The sequence below is a fragment of the Myxine glutinosa genome, chromosome 5, assembly GCF_964187855.1.
Source record: "Myxine glutinosa chromosome 5, kmMyxGlut1.1, whole genome shotgun sequence".
NCBI lineage: Eukaryota > Metazoa > Chordata > Myxini > Myxiniformes > Myxinidae > Myxine > Myxine glutinosa.
Genome location: NC_136265.1, coordinates 12,609,258 through 12,628,846, shown reverse-complemented (window position 1 = coordinate 12,628,846; position 19,589 = coordinate 12,609,258). Strand labels below are relative to the sequence as shown.

General features: G+C 49.3%; 1 protein-coding gene across 1 annotated transcript in view; it reads right to left on the bottom strand.

Annotated features, from left to right (window-relative positions):
• Positions 1 to 19,589, bottom strand: part of LOC137427952 (forkhead box protein K2) — an 85,290-nt gene that overhangs the window by 430 nt on the left and 65,271 nt on the right. Inside the window, exons 5-9 of the mRNA XM_068117805.2 lie at positions 16,276 to 16,469; positions 15,768 to 15,931; positions 11,519 to 11,878; positions 4,023 to 4,181; positions 1 to 1,998 (exon numbers count right to left, since the gene is read on the bottom strand). The exon at positions 1 to 1,998 is cut by the window's left edge and continues 430 nt beyond it. Of these exons, the coding sequence (XP_067973906.2) occupies positions 1,814 to 1,998; positions 4,023 to 4,181; positions 11,519 to 11,878; positions 15,768 to 15,931; positions 16,276 to 16,469 (1,062 nt within the window). The 3' untranslated portion in view covers positions 1 to 1,813. The remainder of the gene's footprint in view (positions 1,999 to 4,022; positions 4,182 to 11,518; positions 11,879 to 15,767; positions 15,932 to 16,275; positions 16,470 to 19,589) is intronic.

Below are 19,589 nucleotides of genomic sequence, written 5' to 3'. Positions count from 1 at the left end.
ACTTGGTGAAGAAAAAAAAGCGCAGCTTTCAAAATGCCACTTTCTATTCATCGTGCTTCAGTCAATCAGGACAAAAACGAATAGACAGTGCAATCTGCCCACTTTGGCTTCCAGCCAATTCACGGACGTTTCACATGACGATTGTGCACCTTCTGCTGCCCTGCGATGTAGCACAAGCCACACTGCATGAAAACGTTGGGTGAAAATCAACCTTTAACTGGTGTAACTTATGCTCTCGTGCTCACGGTGTTACGATATTCCCCTCGGGATGATTATCTTTGTGCTCTGGTCAATGTCACAGTTTTTGATAAAACAAAACCTAAGGCCTGCATGTCGCAGACAGGTCAGTAATGAAGGACTGTGGGCATGGGACAGGTAGCATGCTACAGGGCAGTACACCTGCAGAATCTGCCTCTGTAAGAAAGGTTTGTATTTTTTTTTTTAACCAATGATGGAGCCAAAGCTTTAGGAAAGCAACTCAAAGGGTCTACATTTGCAAGCTTAGGTCGAGCTTGTTTCTTTTACACCTCTCGGTGGACGGCACACGGTGAAACAACTGTTTCATAAGTTACGTTCAGTCGGTCCATGTCACCCCTGGAAAAGCCAAAGAAAGGCCAGAGGTTAAAACCACCTTGGTGACACAGGTTATACAGCAAAAACACAGGTGACACAGGTTGTTTTTTCAATATCCTGGAACCCGTTTGTACTTTTTTGGAACTCCCCACTAAGGCCTGCGGTATTTCGTTAAACCACTGATAAAAGCGCAACTAAAGTGAAGTGGGGAGCTGTCTTGAAGGCTTTTCATTCCTTGATGCACAAACATTTTCGAATCCATTCATCACACAGACACACCACTCATACTGATCTGCTGTAACGGCAAAGCGGAGAAAGTGTCAGGATTCAGACCTGTAGTCGGATTGCTGCAAGCTAGATCGGACTGCAGAGTTCAAGCCATCCTAAGCAGATGGATTTTGTCAACATAAAGTTGGGAAGCATATGTTTACCACGGTGGGGAAACGAGGAGCAGCTGACATATCGAGCTAGAGCAAAAATCAAAAAAAGAATCTCTTGCAAGCAGTTTTCCTGGTTCACATAGTGACTCGGAGAATGCGGAAGTATCTTGGAGTGTCCAAGGAGAGCTTGCTGCAGTACCTGCCTTCCCATGTAGAATTAAAACACCCACCATTTGGCATGAGAATGTTGGGATAAGCGAAGACGAAAGCAGGATTGCTTCAGCAAAAGGTGAGCGAGAGCAGACGCTGACCATTCCCAAGGCTGAGAAGACGACCATCATACTTTGCACCGAGATTTCCCCTTTCTACCGATATTCTGGTATATCACGGAGAATCATTTGTTTCAGAGCATCTTTGGATATCTGCAGGAGGTATCCCAGGAGATTTGTGGCGACGTATGTCCCATCGCTGCACGCAGATTGCTCGTAGCTGGTAAACTGGTGGGAGATAGTTCTTCTTCAGTTACAAAACATAGCAGCAACCGAAAGGGCTATGACTTCATGAAAACCAGTGACTTCAAATGTGCTCTATATAGCTGGGGTCAACCTTCCTCATATCTTAGTGTGGTAACAACTTGCCTTCTGCAGCCACTGCAGTCTGGATAGAAGGCTTTTGCGAGGCAGGCCGAACACAGACAGGCAAAGGACCTAAAGTCAGATAATAAAAGTGACCACTGCAGATGGTGCCACCAACATTGCATGGTCAGAGCATATTCGTGCATCGAATGTCTGAACGACGTGTATGCACGACTGATGAGATCCACAGCATTTCTGCTGGAATCAGTGATCACCAAAAGTAGTTCACTTCGCTGATGAATCATCCGCGTCGGTAAGGTTAACAGCTTCCGTGAGGGAGTGGCTGGGAGAATGGACTCGAGGTCGTTTAGCTTCACTGCATCCATCTGGTTCTTTCTCTGCATCAGTCAATCGTTGATATGATTTATTGGACAATGTAGAACCATCAATGCAGCGCTTGCTCATGGCTCCTGTAAAGCACACATAATTAACAAGATTCAGAGTAGCCAAGACATGCATGACATTGGCAAACATAGGATGGTGAGTGTGAGCTGTATTTCAGTAGACAGATTGCATTGTCAGGCCCAGCACACAAGCTCAGTTTGTGGCCCGTCAGGACCGTGCCCATCGGCAAGGTCAGCAAGGGGCCACGTCTCCTGCTGGGGATAGGCGCGTCTGTCCCACACCCGCTAGGGCTAGGCATGACAGTCCAGTAGCTGCTGGGGATAGGAGTAGATATAAAATGACATATCTGGAGCAGAGAGCAAAAATCCGTGTATCCCCCCCTGGCAACTTTTTAAAAGTGGGCGGGGCCTAGCAGAAATAATTAATGGGAAAAAAAAATTAATTAAATCATTTTCCTGATTTTCGCAAATATTCGTAAACTTGCAATCGTGAAAATCAGGAAAATGATTTAATTAACTGCTTGATTTTTTAATTCATTAATTATTTTTGTTAGGCCCCGCCCACTTTTTTAAAGTTGCCAGGGGGGATACACGGATTTTTGCTCTCTGCTCCAGATATCTCGTTTAATACCTACTGATAGGGGTGACAGCACCGTGCCCACTGTGCTGGCAGTGCCAGTCCCTACATGCTCGGGTTAGCTGCAACAGTCCTGTGCCGTCTGGGGCTAGCCGCGACAGTCCCATGCCCACTGGGGCTAGCCATGACAGTCCCATGCCTGCTGGAGATAGCCCCGACAGTCCCGTGCCTGCTGGGACTAGCCGCAGCAGTCCCGTGCCTGCTGGGACTAGCCGTGACAGTCCCGTGCCTGCTGGGACTACCCGTGACAGTCCCGTGCCTGCTGGGACTAGCCGTGACAGTCCCGTGCCTGCTGGGACTAGCCGCGACAGTCCCGTGCCTGCTGGGACTAGCCGCGACAGTCCCGTGCCTGCTGGGACTAGCCGCGACAGTCCCGTGCCTGCTGGGACTAGCCGCGACAGTCCCGTGCCTGCTGGGACTAGCCGCAACAGTCCCGTGCCTGCTGGGACTAGCCGCGACAGTCCCGTGCCTGCTGGGACTAGCCGCAACAGTCCAGTGCCTGCTGGGACTAGCCGCAACAGTCCCGTGCCTGCTGGGACTAGCCGCAACAGTCCCGTGCCTGCTGGGACTAGCCGCAACAGTCCTGTGCCTGCTCGCAACAGTCCTGTGCCTGCTGGGACAGGCTGCAACAGTCCCGTGCCTGCTGGAGATAGCCCCCATAGTCCCATGCCCACTGGGGTTAGCCATGACAGTCCCATGCCTGCTGGGACTAGCCGTGACAGTCCCATGCCTGCTGGGACTAGCCGTGACAGTCCCATGCCTGCTGGGACTAGCCGTGACAGTCCCACAGCTGCTGGAGATAGCCCCGACAGTCCCGTTCCCATGGGGGGATAGCCGCAACATCCCTCGTCTGCACTGGGGCTACCTGTGGTTGTCCCGTGCCTGCTGGAGCTCAGTCGTTGCAGTCTCACACCTGCTGGGGCTAGCCATGGCAGGTCCGTGCCGGTTCAGGCTAAGCTAGTCAGGCCCACACCCACTGAGGCTAGGCATTAAATGTCGTGCCTGTCAGGGCTAGCGGTGACAGTTCTGAGCCGGCTGGGTCTAGCCACGACAGTCCCGCATCTGTTGGGTCTAGCAGAAAAAGCCCCACACCCACTGGGTCTAGCCACAACAGTCCCGTGCCCGCTGGGACTAGTCCCGACAGACGTCAGGCCGTGCCCACAAATGAGGCGCATCGGGGCCCACAACCCATGAGCGAGGCACGTCAGGCCTGTGCCCGCGGGCGAGGCACTTCACGCTCATCCCTACGGGTGAAAGCTGCCTTTGACATGATGTAGTCAGTTTGGCTCTGCATGGTAATTGCAGTAATGTTAAGACCAATTTGTGATAATGGGCAAGGTGAGGAATTTTGTTGTGATATTTAGTCTAGTCTTTTGCCAGGGTGGGTGTAGTGCATGGTACAATTGACAGAGTATGGCAATTTCAAACAAAGGAAGTAAAAATGCAGCCTTACTCGAAACACCTGTAGGATTGTGCAATCCATTTTGGCGGAATGGCTGGCCGGGATGGCTTTGTTGATTGGGAAGCACAGGGTGCCAGGCTGAACCAGCTGTCTGGATCACAGACGTCGCACCGATGGGCCGTGACAAGATCAGCGGACGTGTAATCGCCACTGTGTGCACAAGCAAAGTTTGATCAAAATATTTCAACATTCGCCAAAAGTCAATTTAAAAATTCAAGTCACAATCCTAACCAGCACTCCTTGCCGGTTCTTTTCCTCCAACCACAGTACCCTCTACTCTTGGACACATCTGCCTCATTCACACTGTGAAGTAGTCCTTTCATAGAGTATAAATCATTCTGAGGTGTTTCGAGCCGCAAGCGGTGTTGACCACTTATAATTCCTTCTGGGCTGTGGTTGATGCGATTGTGGATCCGTGTGTAGGCAAGATGTGACATTGCGAAGCTGTTCCCCAGGTCGACGTTCACTTTCTCACAGCACCGGCCTGTTTCTGACACTACCCTGCTTTTCCTTTTGTGATCGTTTATTCCTTAAAAACAAATACAATATCAGTTTTCACATGTGCTGTCCCGACATTGCTTCACAGAACGATGCATGCCCTTGGTTAGCAGTTGAGTGCGACTGAACGCCTTTTCATTCCTCGAATGTTTTGCCAGTTCAACCTGGGCATTCTCTTCCGCCCAAAGTACCAGCAATTCTGCGATCTCATAAAAGCACCAAGACAGAGCCTGGAGTGTCAGCAATTTTGTCTTCCTCAGTCTTCCAGCAGGTTGGGCACACAATGTCATTGAGAAACAAACAAACTTTCCCGTCAGCTGGAATGAGATGGGAATGCATCCCGCAGAAACACGGTGCTAGTCTGATGAAGGCGGGATTTGGTTGGAGAAGGCAGCAGACTTCAATTCATTGGCCTTTACTCAAGGCTACCAATTTGGAGGAGAAAGCAAATTGGGTGTAATTCTCAAGTTTTGGACACAAGCGAGTCAATTCCACAGGCAGGAAAAAAACGGGACAAAAGATTGGAGGGGAAGGAAAAGCATAGATTCTCCCCCTTCTGGAAAAGCATAGACTCTCCCCCTTCTGGAAAAGCATACTCTCCCCCTTCTGGAAAAGCATAGACTCTCCCCCTTCTGGAAAAGCATTGACCCTCCCGCTTCTGGGTTTCCCCCTTCCGGAAAAGCATAGACTCTCCCCCTTCTGGAAAAGCATAGACTCTCCCCCTTCTGGAAAAGCATAGACTCTCCCCCATCTGGAAAAGCATAGACTCTCCCCCTTCTGGAAAACCATAGACTCTCCCCCATCTGGAAAAGCATAGACTCTCCCCCTTCTGGAAAAGCATGGACTCTCCCCCTTCTGGAAAAGCAGAGCCTCTCCCCCTTCTGGAAAAGCATAGACTCTCCCCCTTCTGGAAAAGCATAGACTCTCCCCCTTCTGGAAAAGCATTGACCCTCCCACTTCTGGGTTTCCCCCTTCTGGAAAAGCATAGACTCCCCCCTCCCCCCTTCTGGAAAAGCACAGACTCTTCCCCCTTCGGGAAAAGCATAGACTCTCCCCCTTCTGGAAAAGCATTGACCCTCCCGCTTCTGGGTTTCCCCCTTCCGGAAAAGCATAGACTCTCCCCCTTCTGGAAAAGCATTGACCCTCCCGCTTCTGGGTTTCCCCCTTCCGGAAAAGCATAGACTCTCATCCATCATCAAAATGACGACATTCAAGTTCTTGACATGCAAAGTCACAAGTTCCAAGTAAAATACTTTTTTTAAATTGCATTGTAAAGCCGGACATAATGACTCATCAAGGGATAAAACAGGTAAAGACAAAAACAACATTGCAATAAATAAAAACACCAAACCACTTCACAGGCCTTCCAGCCTGCTCATCACGCAAACTCGTATTCTAATTTTGGTGCTCATCAAACATGCTAGTGAGAAATGAATAATAATGATAATAATAATAATAATAATAACAAACTCAGAAATGAAACAATTGTGCACACGTAGAAGCACAACTTCAGGGTTAAATAATTTTACACATTAAAAAAAAAAATGCCACGTTGCCTTCAACATGAAGTCAATGGTCACATGGTGGATGGAAAATGATCTCGATAAATAATGCTGGAAATGTGGTTGTTGGTTAAATAATGGTGGTTGGAAAATAATCCAGATTGGAAAAAAATACATAATGGCGGGGAGAGGGAAATAATCAAATCAGAAAACAATCACTTTTGAAGCAAAGTCAGGTATGCCAGCTGAAATGATTTATCCTCGTTGGGGTACCGTATATAGATTGCAGTAGATCTAGGCTCGGGCAGTAGATAGCTCCTGAATACCGCTCTCTGACCCTCTTTCGTCTGTGGTGGACGCAATAAGCATAGAATGCTTCAAGAATGTTGGGTTTCCTCCCTTTCAGTTAAATGTTAAACAGCAGTAGCGACCCTTTAAAAAGGTAACCATACGTGTCTGTACACAACAACAACAGGCATTTTAAGGCCATTTTCCCTGCTAGAGCGGGGGTTAGCCTGGCGGTCCCCATGACAATCTTCTCCATTTTGCCCTATTTTCTGCATCTCCCCTTGTTAACCCCCTTGCCCGCATTTCTTCTTCAACCATATTTAGCCAAGTCTTTCTCGGTCTTCCCCATCCTCTACTTCCTTCGACATTCATTTCCATCACTCTTCTCAACCAGTCACTTTCATCCTTCCTCAACACATGACCAAACCATCTCAACCTGTTTCTCTTCACAGCATCAATCACAGGCTCTATTCCCATCATCTTTCGCAAATCATCATTTGTATTCCTCTCTCTCTCAACGATACTCCACACATCCACCGAACCATTCGCATTTCCACCCTTTCCAGCCTTCGTCTCTGCTCTACGTTCATTACCCATGTCTCGCTCCCATAAATAATAACACTTCTCACACATGCAGCATACACCTTTCCCTTCAGCTTCAACGACACTCCCCTCCTCGTCAGCACGCCACTCAGTTCCCGAAACTTCTTCCATGCACATATCACTCGAAAACCGTTGCCGAGTCTGATCCACCTTCCCCATTCAGCACATCTCCTAGGTAGCAAAATGTTTCAACACCTTCCAGCTTCACGCCGTCTCCAAGATCCAACTCAACATTTCCTCCATCTGCAGCTCCCTCTGTGCACACCTTACACTTGAATGTAGCTGCCACACTGGTTAATGACCCTCTCAAACCACGACATTTTTGATGAACCCACTCAGCGCACATTGTACATTGAATGGAGTTCACTCCGACACCCTTCCTGCACACAGCACACGGCCACTTCCCAGTTCATTCCACCTCACCACATGCTTTACCACTTGCCATCACCTTCGTCTTTCCGATATTCACCTTCAGAACTTTTGGCTCCATACATTCCTTCCACTTGTTCATCTTCTCCTTCAGTCCATCCATACTTTCTGCAATCAATACCAGATCATCTGCATACAACAACTCCCATGGTAAACCCTCCTTTATGTTCCGAGCCAGCACCTCCATCACAGCTACAAATAGTAGTGGACTTAGTACCAACCACTGATGCACTCCCACCTTCACCTCAAACTCACCACTGTTCCCATCCTTGATCCTTACAGCTGTGCGCGCTCTTTCGTACATTGCCATCACTACTCTGATCAACCATTCCTGCACTCCTAATTTCCTCAATGCCCATGTCACTACCTCGTGTGTAACCCTATTGAATGTTTTCTCCAGATCAACAAACTCAAGAAACAACTTCTTCCTCTTCTCCATGTATGTCTCCTGCAACTTCCTTACAATAAAAAGCACGTCTGTCGTTCCTCTTCCTGGCATAAATCCAAACTGCATTTCGTCGATCTTCACCTTCTTCCTTATCCTCCTCTCCAACACCCTTTCCAATACCTTCATTCCATGCTCCAATAACTTTATCACTCGATACGAGCCACAGTCCAGAGGGTCACCTTTACCCTTGTATAGAGGGACAAGGGTACTCAGTTCCCAATCCACTGGAATGTGGCCTTCTTTCACCACCAGATTGCAGATCTCTGTCATTCTCTTCACACCCCAACTTCCCGCTGCCTTCAACATATCTCCCACAACTCCCGTCGGTCCTCCCGCTTTTCTACTCTTCATTGCTTTTATCGCTTCCTCAACTTCTTCTCAGTTATCTTCTCTGCCGATCCTAAAACTGGGTTACTCTCTACGTTGCCAACCCATTCATTCTCTGCATTCAACAGAATTTCCATATATCTCTTCCATCTTCCTTTAATTCCATGTGGTTCCACAACGATTTGTCCCACTTCATCCTTCAAGCAACTCACCCCCATCACATCACACCTCTCTTTCGCTATCTGCTTTGCAATCCTGAATACCGCTCTCTGACCCTCTTCCGAATCCAAGCGTTCTCCAAACATTTTCCTACATGCCTCCTGTGCCTTTGCTACCTCTTTCTTTGCAGCCTTCTTGGCTGCCTTATAACTTTCATGCTCTGCTGTTTCTGCTCCCGTACCCTTCGCCTTCTGCCACTCCTTGAACTTCTTCCTCTTCTTGTCAATCCTCTTTCCAACTTCAGCATCCCACCACCATGTTTCCGAGTGCCTCGGTGGTCCTTTTGTCCATCCACATACCTCACCAACGGCTCCCAACAGACTATCTTTCATTGACATCCAACCACTTTCAAGCTCAACCACATCATCCCCTACCCTACTCAGCCTCTCTTTTAATGCCTCCCTCACTGTCACCTCTTTCAACCTCCACACCTTCATTCTCGGTTGGTACTTCACCTGCCGGGCTCTCCTCGCACCTTTCACCCTTATGTCGCAGACAACCAAGTGGTGCTGTGAAACAGCCTCCTCCCCCGGGATCACCTTTGTGTCCCGGACGTGCTCCCTATCTCGCCTACGCAACATCAGGTAGTCAACGGTTGACGTCGACCCACCTGACGTGCATGTGACAAGCTTATTATCCTCTTTCTGGAACCGAGTATTAAAAATCAACAAATGAGCTCCATCAGCAAACTCCAAAATCCTTTCACCTTCTCCATTTCTCACACCATATCCGTAACCCCCATGAACTCCCTCAAAACCGTCCATACTCTTTCCCACATGTCCATTTAGGTCTCCTCCTACCACAACAACTTCCTCATCTTTCACGTTTTCCATCAGCTTCTCTATCGCACACCAGAACTTGTCCTGTTCTTCATCGCTTCGACCAACCTGCGGAGCATATCCCGAGATGACGTTCACCAAGAGCTTTCCAATCATCATTTTCACCATCATCAACCTATCACTCACTCTAGTCACACTCACCACACTGTCTACAAACTCCTCAGAAAACAGGACACCAACACCATGCACGCCTTCTGGGTATATACCACGTGCCTGTGGTATATAATAATTTTACTTCCGGTAGGGGTGTCCCCAGGAAACACCACGATAAGCTATCTCTACATGTTAACATAGATTTCACGCAAGGTGGAAAGCCCCCTTGCCTTGGGGCGGGGGGGGGGGGGGGGGGGGAGAATGAAGTCGCTACAAAGCTTCTATTATGTCGCTACTATTATGTGGCCCTCAGTCCTCCTGTCAAATTTGGTTGAGATTGGACAAGTAACGACCGAATGTATCGCTGTCAGACAGACAGATGCCAAATTGCATATTTAGTACAATTCCCTCAATCCTTTGGCAAACTGTTCTACAACACCATCTATCATACTTCTGTCAGGTCTTCACATCATCTTCTCTCCTCTAACGTGAACAAACCTGTCTTATTCCCTGCGCCAACTGCGATTGACGGAGCTTCTGTTTTCACCTGTCCATTCGTTTGTGTGCTGGATATCTCAAAAAGTTGTGGACGGATTCGGATAAAAGTTGGTGGGCAGGTTAGGTGTGTAAGAAGGAAGAATTTATTCGGTTTTGGTGAAGATCCGAATCTGGATACGAGCATTTTTTACTTATTTTTGAAAATGATTCTTCATCATTGAGAGTTGGGCCAAAAACGATGATATTTCAAAACGTTGTGGTGAGGTTATGATAAAACTTGGTGGATGAGTTGGTTTGGCGACAAGAAGAAGTTGATTATATTTTGGTTCAGGTCCGAATCCAGATCCGGCCTATCAGTGGGATACAACATGTAAACTGTTCACCTGTGGAGGTATGCGCCCAATCGAGTGCTGTTCTAGTTGTCGTCTGCATTCATACCCAAGACGCATCAGCACTAGAACCATTCCAGTTGTTCCACACCGGACCTTTACGATCGCTGATTGCCAAATGCATGAAAATTGGAAAATTTAAAAAAAATTCCAGTAGCCGGATTCGGACCTTCACTAACACCGAAACAATTCATCCTTTTCACACAACCAACCTGTCCACCAACTTATTTTGTTTCTCTATAAGATTGAGGGTGATGGAGGAGCACGGTAAGGATGGGTACGGACTGACAAAGGAGCAGCAGGGCAATGGTTGGACACAAACAGCGAGGGAATGAATGAAGAAAAGAGGAGAGAGAGTGGAGGGTACGAGGAAACACAGTGACCTGCAAGTACGAGGGCTGGGTTGGGAAGGGTTAATGGGAATAATAAAGATTGTGGATAAGGATGGGGATTAAATGGTGGTGCATCACCTGCTCGGAGCCCTGCAGAGAACATTGGGATTGAATAGCCGCCGGAAGGTGGCTGCATTGAAGGGAGAAGCGAGGCACAAAAAAGTTGAGGTGTGCAGTCGGCCTGGAGTTTTGAAGTTTCACCAGGTGGGGATTGAACCAGTGAGATGAGATTATAATTGAAGAATGAACCAGTGAGAAGTCAAAGGATAAAACATCTCGTGGAGAAAGGAGTGACTACTATCCATGATACTTGTATGCAAGTACAAGCAGTCCCACCTTTCTCCAGCAGGGTTCAGTAAACCACTTGCATTGTGTTACATTTACATGCGAAAAATCGGAAGTCGTAAAACCACCCTCGCGGAGGGGTGGGTAGATATTATCTGCCCATGACCTGACCCTGGGTACCTCCAGCACATATGCAGAGGTTGGTGAAGATTGCCCAGCTGTTTTCAATTCTAATTGATTGACATATGTGGGAATATTACACGCCCAGGCCAGGAATCGAACCCAGGTCCTCTGGTGAACCATACCAGTGCTCTGCCATCTGTGCGATTTGGGCAACCCCAATTTTCTCCAATTTTCCCAAATATGTAAATTAATGACTTATAATCCTGTTCATTTATTTAATTGCGTTTTCAATTCTATAATTATCGGATGTGTATACACACACACACACATACACATACGCACGCACGCACGCACGTGCACACGCACACGTACACTTGCCTTATTTTATATTGTCGGATAACCAACCTTGAGTGATGGGTCCGATCCCTTTCCTCAGCCAGTTTGTCTCTTTCTCCTTTTTATCGTGCATCATATTGTGCTGTAAGTGTTATTACCACACCTCGTTAATTAATTTATAAAAGGTACGTTAGCAAGGATCAAAAAGATTCTCTCACCATACTTTTGATCGCCCGATGAAAAATCCGTAGACGTTTCTTGGACTGCATGCACACTCGGCACGCTTGAACCTACGATCTCCTCTTCCTCTTTACCCTGACTTGCACGCCGGACCATGAGCATCATGTCCTGCCCAGAAGCATTCTGGGACGCAGGGATGGCGACGGAGCCCGGGCTGTGATGCAAGGCTGCCAGGCCATGCTGATGCACGGCGGTCGTTTGGCCAGCGAGACTCTGGGGCAGCACGGAGATCTGGGCGGCGTTTGGTGGAAGCAAGGTGTACGCCACCGGTTTAATGAACGTACCTTGTAGAGGGTACTGAGTGACAAACTTCAGCGGTTGTCCAGATACTGGAGAACCTGGCGCACGTGTAACACAGGGGCTCGGTTAGTTTTTCTTACAAAGAAGTATCTGACCAAAATGCAATATATTTTCAACTTCGAAACCCCGTCATACGATGGATCAATCGGCAATAAACAATCACATTCCCATCACAGCATTCATCAAGAGGCCAAAAGGTACAACTTTCCTACGTGTGTACCAACCATGAACAGGTTGGCCATTTTACCAAGATCACCAAGGTCCAAGCTAACAGTGATCGTACCAACGGTGGGACACCAGGGCTGGCCTATATTGTTTTTTTGCTAGTTAATAATCTTCCCTCCAAATATCGATGACTTAGCGATATATCGACATTACGCAAACCTTAACCAATCTTAAACACAAATGAATGCACATTGTTCAGAAAGGACTCTGTGTCCTTTCCTCCTGACAAGGTGGAAAAGTGTCTGTCAACCCTCGACTCTGATTCTGCAACTGGACCTGACGGCATCAGCCCACTGGTCCTAAAATCATGTTCTTCCGCTCTTTCACTCCCTCTCTCTGTTCTCTTCACCCTCTCTTTTGCTCAAGGTCATCTTCCATCTGCTTGGAAATTTGCCAACATCACCGCTTTGCACAAAAAAGGTGCAAAAACAGATCCCAGCAACTACAGACCAATCAGCCTTCTCCCAATTATCAGCAAGGTCATGGAATCCATCATTGCTTCAGATATGAAATATTTCCTCTTCTCCAATGGCTTGATCTCTGATCATCAATTTGGTTTCAGACCTGGACACTCCACTCTGGACATGCTGCTTCTGCTTTCTCAACAATGGATGGAGGTCCTCAATGCCAAACAGGAAATTAGAGCAGTCTCCCTTGACATATCACGTGCCTTCGATACAGTCTGGCACCCCGCTCTGCTCACCAAACTCTCCTCTTTTGGTATCCATGGAAATCTCCACGCATGGCTGGTGGACGTCCTCTCTAGTCGTAGTCAGCGTGTGGCCCTGAATGGGTTTCTCTCATCTCCTCTTCCTGTTCAAGCTGGAGTTCCCCAAGGCAGTGTTCTGGGCCCTGTGCTTTTTCTGGTCTTCATCAATGATCTCTCTGACTCTCTTGAAAATCCTCTCTATCTCTTTGCTGACGACTCTACTCTCTGTCGCTCCATTCTTCATCCCTCAGATCGGCAGTCTGCAGCCTCCTCACTCTCTGCAGACCTTGACAAAATCACAGACTGGGCAAACAAGTGGAACATGTCTTTCAATCCTGACAAATCTCACACTCTTACGATGTCTCTCCGAAAAGACCGACTGGACAACCCTCCCATCCACTTTCTAAATAATCCTCTCCAAGAAGTTCTGTCACTCAAGCTTTTGGGTCTCACTATCTGCCAGGATCTTTCCTGGAAAAACCACATTTCAAATCTGGCCTCCAAAGCCAGTCGCCGACTGGGCATCCTCCGTCGTGCGAAGTCCTTCCTTGGCTCACCTGAGCTCCTCACCACATACAAGGCTTTCATCCACAGCTCAATGGAATACTGCTCTCCCCTCTGGGCTGGTGCTCCTGCCTCACACCTAGCTCGCCTTCGCGCTGTTGAAACCAAAGCATTCAGAATCATTGGAATCTCCCGCGATGAAGCTAACTCCAAGGGCCTCTCACTCACTCACCGCAGGCAGGTTGGTGGTCTTTCCGTCTTCTACCGACTCCTCTCTGGCCTTGCCCCCCCAGCTCTCTCTGGGCTCTGTCCCGCAAATATTCCTACAGGTCGCACAAGATCTGCCTGCAACCCTCTTTTGGTTAAACTGCCAAAATCAAGACTCTATGCTCACCTTCACTCCTTCATTCCTCTTTTCTCCCGCCTCTGGAACAAACTCCCTCACTCTCTTCAATCCGACTCCACCCTCCAAGTCTTTAAAACAGCTGTTCACCACCATCTCTTATCTTCCCCCATCCAAAACCTTGATCTTTTCTACCCCCGCTAATTTCACCCCAATTCCCCTTTTTGAAATACCAACTTCTGTCCTGGAAGTCCTTGGTGTCCTTGTGCTTTATACTTCTCCCTCCCCCCCCCCCCGCCCCTTTCCCATGCCTCCTCCCCCCGGGCCCTCTCCCTTCCACACATCTCCCTGCTCTCGGATGTTGTGTTTGTGTGCTTCCCCTTTTCTCCCCATCTTGTCTTCCGCTCCCTCTTTTTGTGTATTTTGTTTGTCTGGTCGATTTGTTTGTGAAGTAAATGTTAGCTCTTTCACGAGCCTCGATTCAGTATACCAAAAAAAAAAAAAAAAAAAAAAGTTCATAAAGAACCAGAACGGCGCTCTGCGACATCGCGACGGCGACCGACATGCCTCCGCCCACATTATTATACATACCAACTTTCATTTAAATCCCTTCAGCTGTTCTCAAGTATCACATTTTTATCTGACACGAGCTCTGACCCGTTGACCTTTGATGCTGAAATCTAATAAATTCATCTTTTCATCATAATATATAATTTTAGCAAGTTTGGTCAAAATCCCATCACTGGTTCACAAGTTATCTTAGTAACAGAATTTTTACCGAACGGGACCTCTGACCTTTGACCTCTTGACCCCATAATCTAATCAGTTCATCTTTGCGTCATTATACATACTTGTACCACGTTTGACTTAGTTCCCTTCAGCCATTCTTAAGTTATTTATTGCGGTAACAAAAACCTATTACAGACACTGACCTTTGACCTTTTGATGCCAAAATCTCATCAGTTCATCTTTGCATCATGATATATACATGCACCAAGTTTGGTAAAAATCCCATCACTGGTTCACAAGTTTGCTCGGTAACAAATATTTTACTGAACAGGACCTTTGACCTCTTGATCCCATAATCTAATCAGTTACTCTATGCGTCATTATACATACTTGTGCCACGTTTGACTGAGACCCCTTCCGCCTTTCTGAAGTTATAGACCTCTCACACACATTATTTTTGATTACCTTTGACCTTTGCGAAAGACATTACCTTTGACCTTTTACCTCGTGACCTCAAAAATCAAATCAGTTCACCTTTGCATCATAATTTTTACATGCACCAAGTTTGGTAAAAATCCCATCACTGGTTCACAAGTTTACTCGGTAACAAATATTTTACTGAACAGGACCTTTGACCTCTTGACCCCATAATCTAATCAGTTACTCTATGCGTCATTATACATACTTGTGCCACGTTTGACTGAGATCCCTTCAGCCTTTCTGAAGTTAGAGATCTCTCACACACATTATTTTTGATTACCTTTGACCTTTGTGAAAGACATTACCTTTGACCTTTGACCTCTTGACCCCATAATCTAATCAGTTCATCTTTGCGTCATTATACATACTTGTACCACGTTTGACTTAGTTCCCTTCAGCCATTCTTAAGTTATTTATTGCGGTAACAAAAACCTATTACAGACACTGACCTTTGACCTTTTGATGCCAAAATCTCATCAGTTCATCTTTGCATCATGATATATACATGCACCAAGTTTGGTAAAAATCCCATCACTGGTTCACAAGTTTGCTCGGTAACAAATATTTTACTGAACAGGACCTTTGACCTCTTGACCCCATAATCTAATCAGTTACTCTATGCGTCATTATACATACTTGTGCCACGTTTGACTGAGATCCCTTCAGCCTTTCTGAAGTCATGGACCTCTCACACACATTATTTTTGATTACCTTTGACCTTTGCGAAAGACATTACCTTTGACCTTTTACCTCGTGACCTCAAAAATCAAATCAGTTCACCTTTGCATCATTGTACATGCATGTACTAACGTTCAAAATCACTGGTTCATCACTGGTTCACAAGTTATTGCAGGAACAGGATGTTTACCTGACATGACCTCGGACTTTTGACCCCGTGACCGCAAAATATAAAAATCAGAAGGAACGAAGGACGTACCGGGTGCACTGTGGGTGTAGCGCGATTCCTCATAGCCCAGTCCTGCCTGCAGGAACCGGGCCTCGCTCTCATCCTGGGGAACAGGAGAACCCTCGCAGGACGGGGGCTCGGGGGTCTTCAGGACGCCGGCCTGGCCGCTATGAGTGGGTGACGCCGGAGCGCTTCTGAAAGGCAGGTCCATTGGAGCGTAAGAAATGGAGGGCAGTGGGTGAGATTTGTAATGTGAGTGGAGTGGTGAAAGTGCATTTGATTGTTTATGTCTCGTTGCAATTTTATTATGGATATGTCTAAAAGAGAAAGGAAACAATGGGAAAGTGGTTTCGAGTGCAGCCAAAGGGTGTATGTAAGTTTGTGACTGAGAACCTGGGCGTAAAACTGCAACGAACCCACCCAAGCACTCACGCGGAAACCAACAGCAAAGCTTTGCCAAATCACCGGCCGGCATGTACATTACACTCGTCACCACACATCGGGTCTCCCGAAGACACAGCAGCCTGCATTTGGCTACCTGGATGAGAGCAGTCCAAAGGGCGTGCGAAAACATGGCGTGCCACGCTGCCGCCTCTTCTTGTAGGCCTGCTCTGCTAGTTTAGCCTCGCACGAGGGGTCTATCCGCCAAAATGAGCCTTTCCCTGGCTCCTCCTGCGAACGCGGCACCTTGACAAAATAGCGATTCAGCGACAAGTTGTGCCGGATGGAATTCTGCAGAACATGGAAAACACATCAGGACCCTTGCAATATCACCTCATGGGCACGGCCATTCAACCCCAAACTGTCGGGTGTAAAGAGTAAAAACGTAAACATCATTTTTATATTTGGAGGAAATGAAAAAGGACAGACAAGAAAAGTTTGACAACATGAAGACGGCGGTTAAATGTGCACACACAATAAAGAGTTTGAGGAAACTATCAAAACAATGAAAAATACAAGGAAATGAGTTAAAGATGTATAAACAGGAAGCAGAAAAGACAAGGGAGAGAGAGAGACGGAGGGAGAGAGGGAGAGAAAGGGAGGGGAAGAGAGGGAGGGGGAGGGAGAGAGAGGGGGAGGGAGAGAGGGAGGGAGAGAGGGGAGGGAGAGAGGGGAGCGAGAGAGAGAGAGAGAAAGTGGGGGGGGGGAGAGGGGAGAGAGAGAGAGGAAGAGAGAGAGAGAGGGAGAGAGAGAGGGAGAGAGAGAGGGAGAGAAAGGGAGGGGAAGAGAGGGAGGGGGAGGGAGAGAGAGGGAGAGAGAGAGAGGGAGAGAAAGGGAGGGGAAGAGAGGGAGGGGGAGGAAGAGAGAGGGGGAGGGAGAGAGGGAGGGGAGGGAGAGAGGGGAGGGAGAGAGGGGAGGGAGAGAGGGGAGGGAGAGAGAGAGAGAAAGTGGGGGGGGGGGGGGGGGGAGAGGGGAGAGAGAGAGAGGAAGAGAGAGAGAGAGGGAGAGAGAAAGGGTGACAGAGAGAGGTGGAAAGAGAGAGGGGGAGAGAGGGAGGGGAAGAGAGGGAGGGGGAGGGAGAGAGAGGGGGAGGGAGATACAGAGGGGAGGGAGAGAGGGGAGGGAGAAAGAGAAAGGGAAAGAGAGAGAGAGAAATAAAAAGTTGAATTAGAAAGGAATGAAGCTCAGTGTGCATGGTAAAAATGTCTGCAGGTCCAGGTAGGGGGCAAGGTAGATTGACTGAACTGGTAAGAAAATGTTCCTTTTCATTGACTATGGTCGACCACAAACTCTGAGACGGAGGCAAGGAGATGGCAAAGAAAAGAATAAAGCACATGTGTGGAAGTTCGGTCTTCCACACCAGGGAAGTAGCTTGGCCTGTGGCAGCAAAAATTGGGGACGGATCCGGCTCAGTAATTTTGGCCCAAAAAAATTTGCTGGTTCGTGGATCAGCTCGGAAATCGGATGAGTTTGCATTGCGTCGAGCGGATGCAAATCGATCGCATGGGGAACGCAGGCCTCGGTCTAAGCTGTGATGGCAGGTACAGCTGTGGCCACCGCAATGCTCGCCTTACAATACGAGGATGTCCTGTGCAGGAAAGGACGGCGATGAATTCGTCTCTTGCTCGCACAACGTTCATTTCCATTCCTTTCATCCTATCACGAGTTCTAAATTCAAATGTCATTCCATGCGAATTTCCATAAAGAAGGTTGCTTGACTTGCTCATTTGCAATACGCTGGTCCAATCAATGTTTTTAGTTATCAATCCACACAGTAGGTTGTACACACACTCTGTACGGAAACGCTGTGAGCCCAGATGAGACTCAAGAAGTCGATAATGAAGGAGCTGCGCTCCAACGCGAGTCGAAAGAATTGACGCGACCAAAGACGGAATTCGTCCGAGTTGCTTTATTGAAACAAAACAGCTCAGGTATTCTGACAAAAGCCCGTTTTTCGGGCAGCAATATATATACACATTCATGTCGGGAAGTTTGCCCGGCAAAAGCTATACCGGGCATGCCCGGGTGTCAAGGGCGAGCCTTGGAAAGGCGAGTCTGGACCTGCCCGGGCGTGTTTGGCTGCGGCCTGGCAAGTCGAGGCTGGGCGTGCCCGGGCGCTCTGGGCGAGCCCTGGAAAGGCGATAGCGGGCATGCCCGGACGCTCTGGGCGAGCCCTGGAAAGGCGATAGCGGGCATGCCCGGACGCTCTGGGCGAGCCCTGAAAAGGCGATAGCGGGCATGCCCGGACGCTCTGGGCGAGCCCTGAAAAGGCGATAGCGGGCATGCCCGGACGCTCTGGGCGAGCCCTGAAAAGGCGATAGCGGGCATGCCCGGACGCTCTGGGCGAGCCCTGGAAAGGCGAGAGCGGGCATGCCCGGGAAAGACGAGACCGGGCGTGCCCGGGAGGTTCGGGCGTGCCCGGGAACAGTGAGTCCGGGCATGCCCAGGAGAGGCGCGTCTGGCCGTGTTCTGGCCGGTGCAAGGCGATTGTGTGCATCCAGCGGTAACCGCTACACACGCCCCTCCAGAATCGACCTGCACCGGCAGGGTCAATTTAAGGTGGGTCCGGATGACCCGGCCGAAGCGACCCCTGGAGGGTCGTGGGGAGGGGTCCGACGTGGTGGTGGGTGGTCGAACGGGGGGAACTGTGGACGGGGGGCGGCCACGCCGCGGAGGAAGGGCCAACCGTGGTGGTCGGTCGACGTCCATGTGCGCCGTTTGAGGCGGTCCACAGAAATCCGGTCCGGCAGGCCGCCGAAGTCGACGATGAAAGACTTGTCGCCCCGTCGCAGGACCCGGAAGGGCCCGTCGTACGGCGGCCGGAGTGGCCCCCGGTGCGCGTCATGACGCACAAAGACGTACTCCGCTGTGCGAAGCGCCGGGGGGATGTAGGACTGGGGGCCACCGTGGCGGGACGTCGGCACGGGGGCAAATCGTCGGGCGGCCTCCTGGAGGTCCGAGCGCTGGCGAGCGGCGGACCAGGGACTGGTAGCGTCGGGCACGAATTCGCCCGGGACGCGGAGCGGCTGGCCGTAGACGAGCTCGGCGGCGGACGCCCGGAGGTCTTCCTTGGGGGCCGTGCGAAGGCCCAAAAGGACCCACGGCAGCCGGTCGGCCCAACCGTCGTCCTGAACGCCGGCCATGAGTGCGGCCTTCATGGAGAGGTGAAACCGCTCGCACAACCCGTTGGCTTGGGGGTGGTAGGCCGTGGTGCGGTGCAGCGTGACCCCCAACGAACGGGCGACCGCGCCCCAAAGCCCAGACGTGAACTGTGGGCCGCGGTCGGACGAGATGTCCGCTGGTGCGCCGAAGCGCGCGACCCAGGTGGCGATGAACGCCTGCGCCACGTCGGCGGTGGTGGTGGAGGCGAGGGGCACGGCCTCCGGCCACCTGGTGGTCCTGTCAACCACC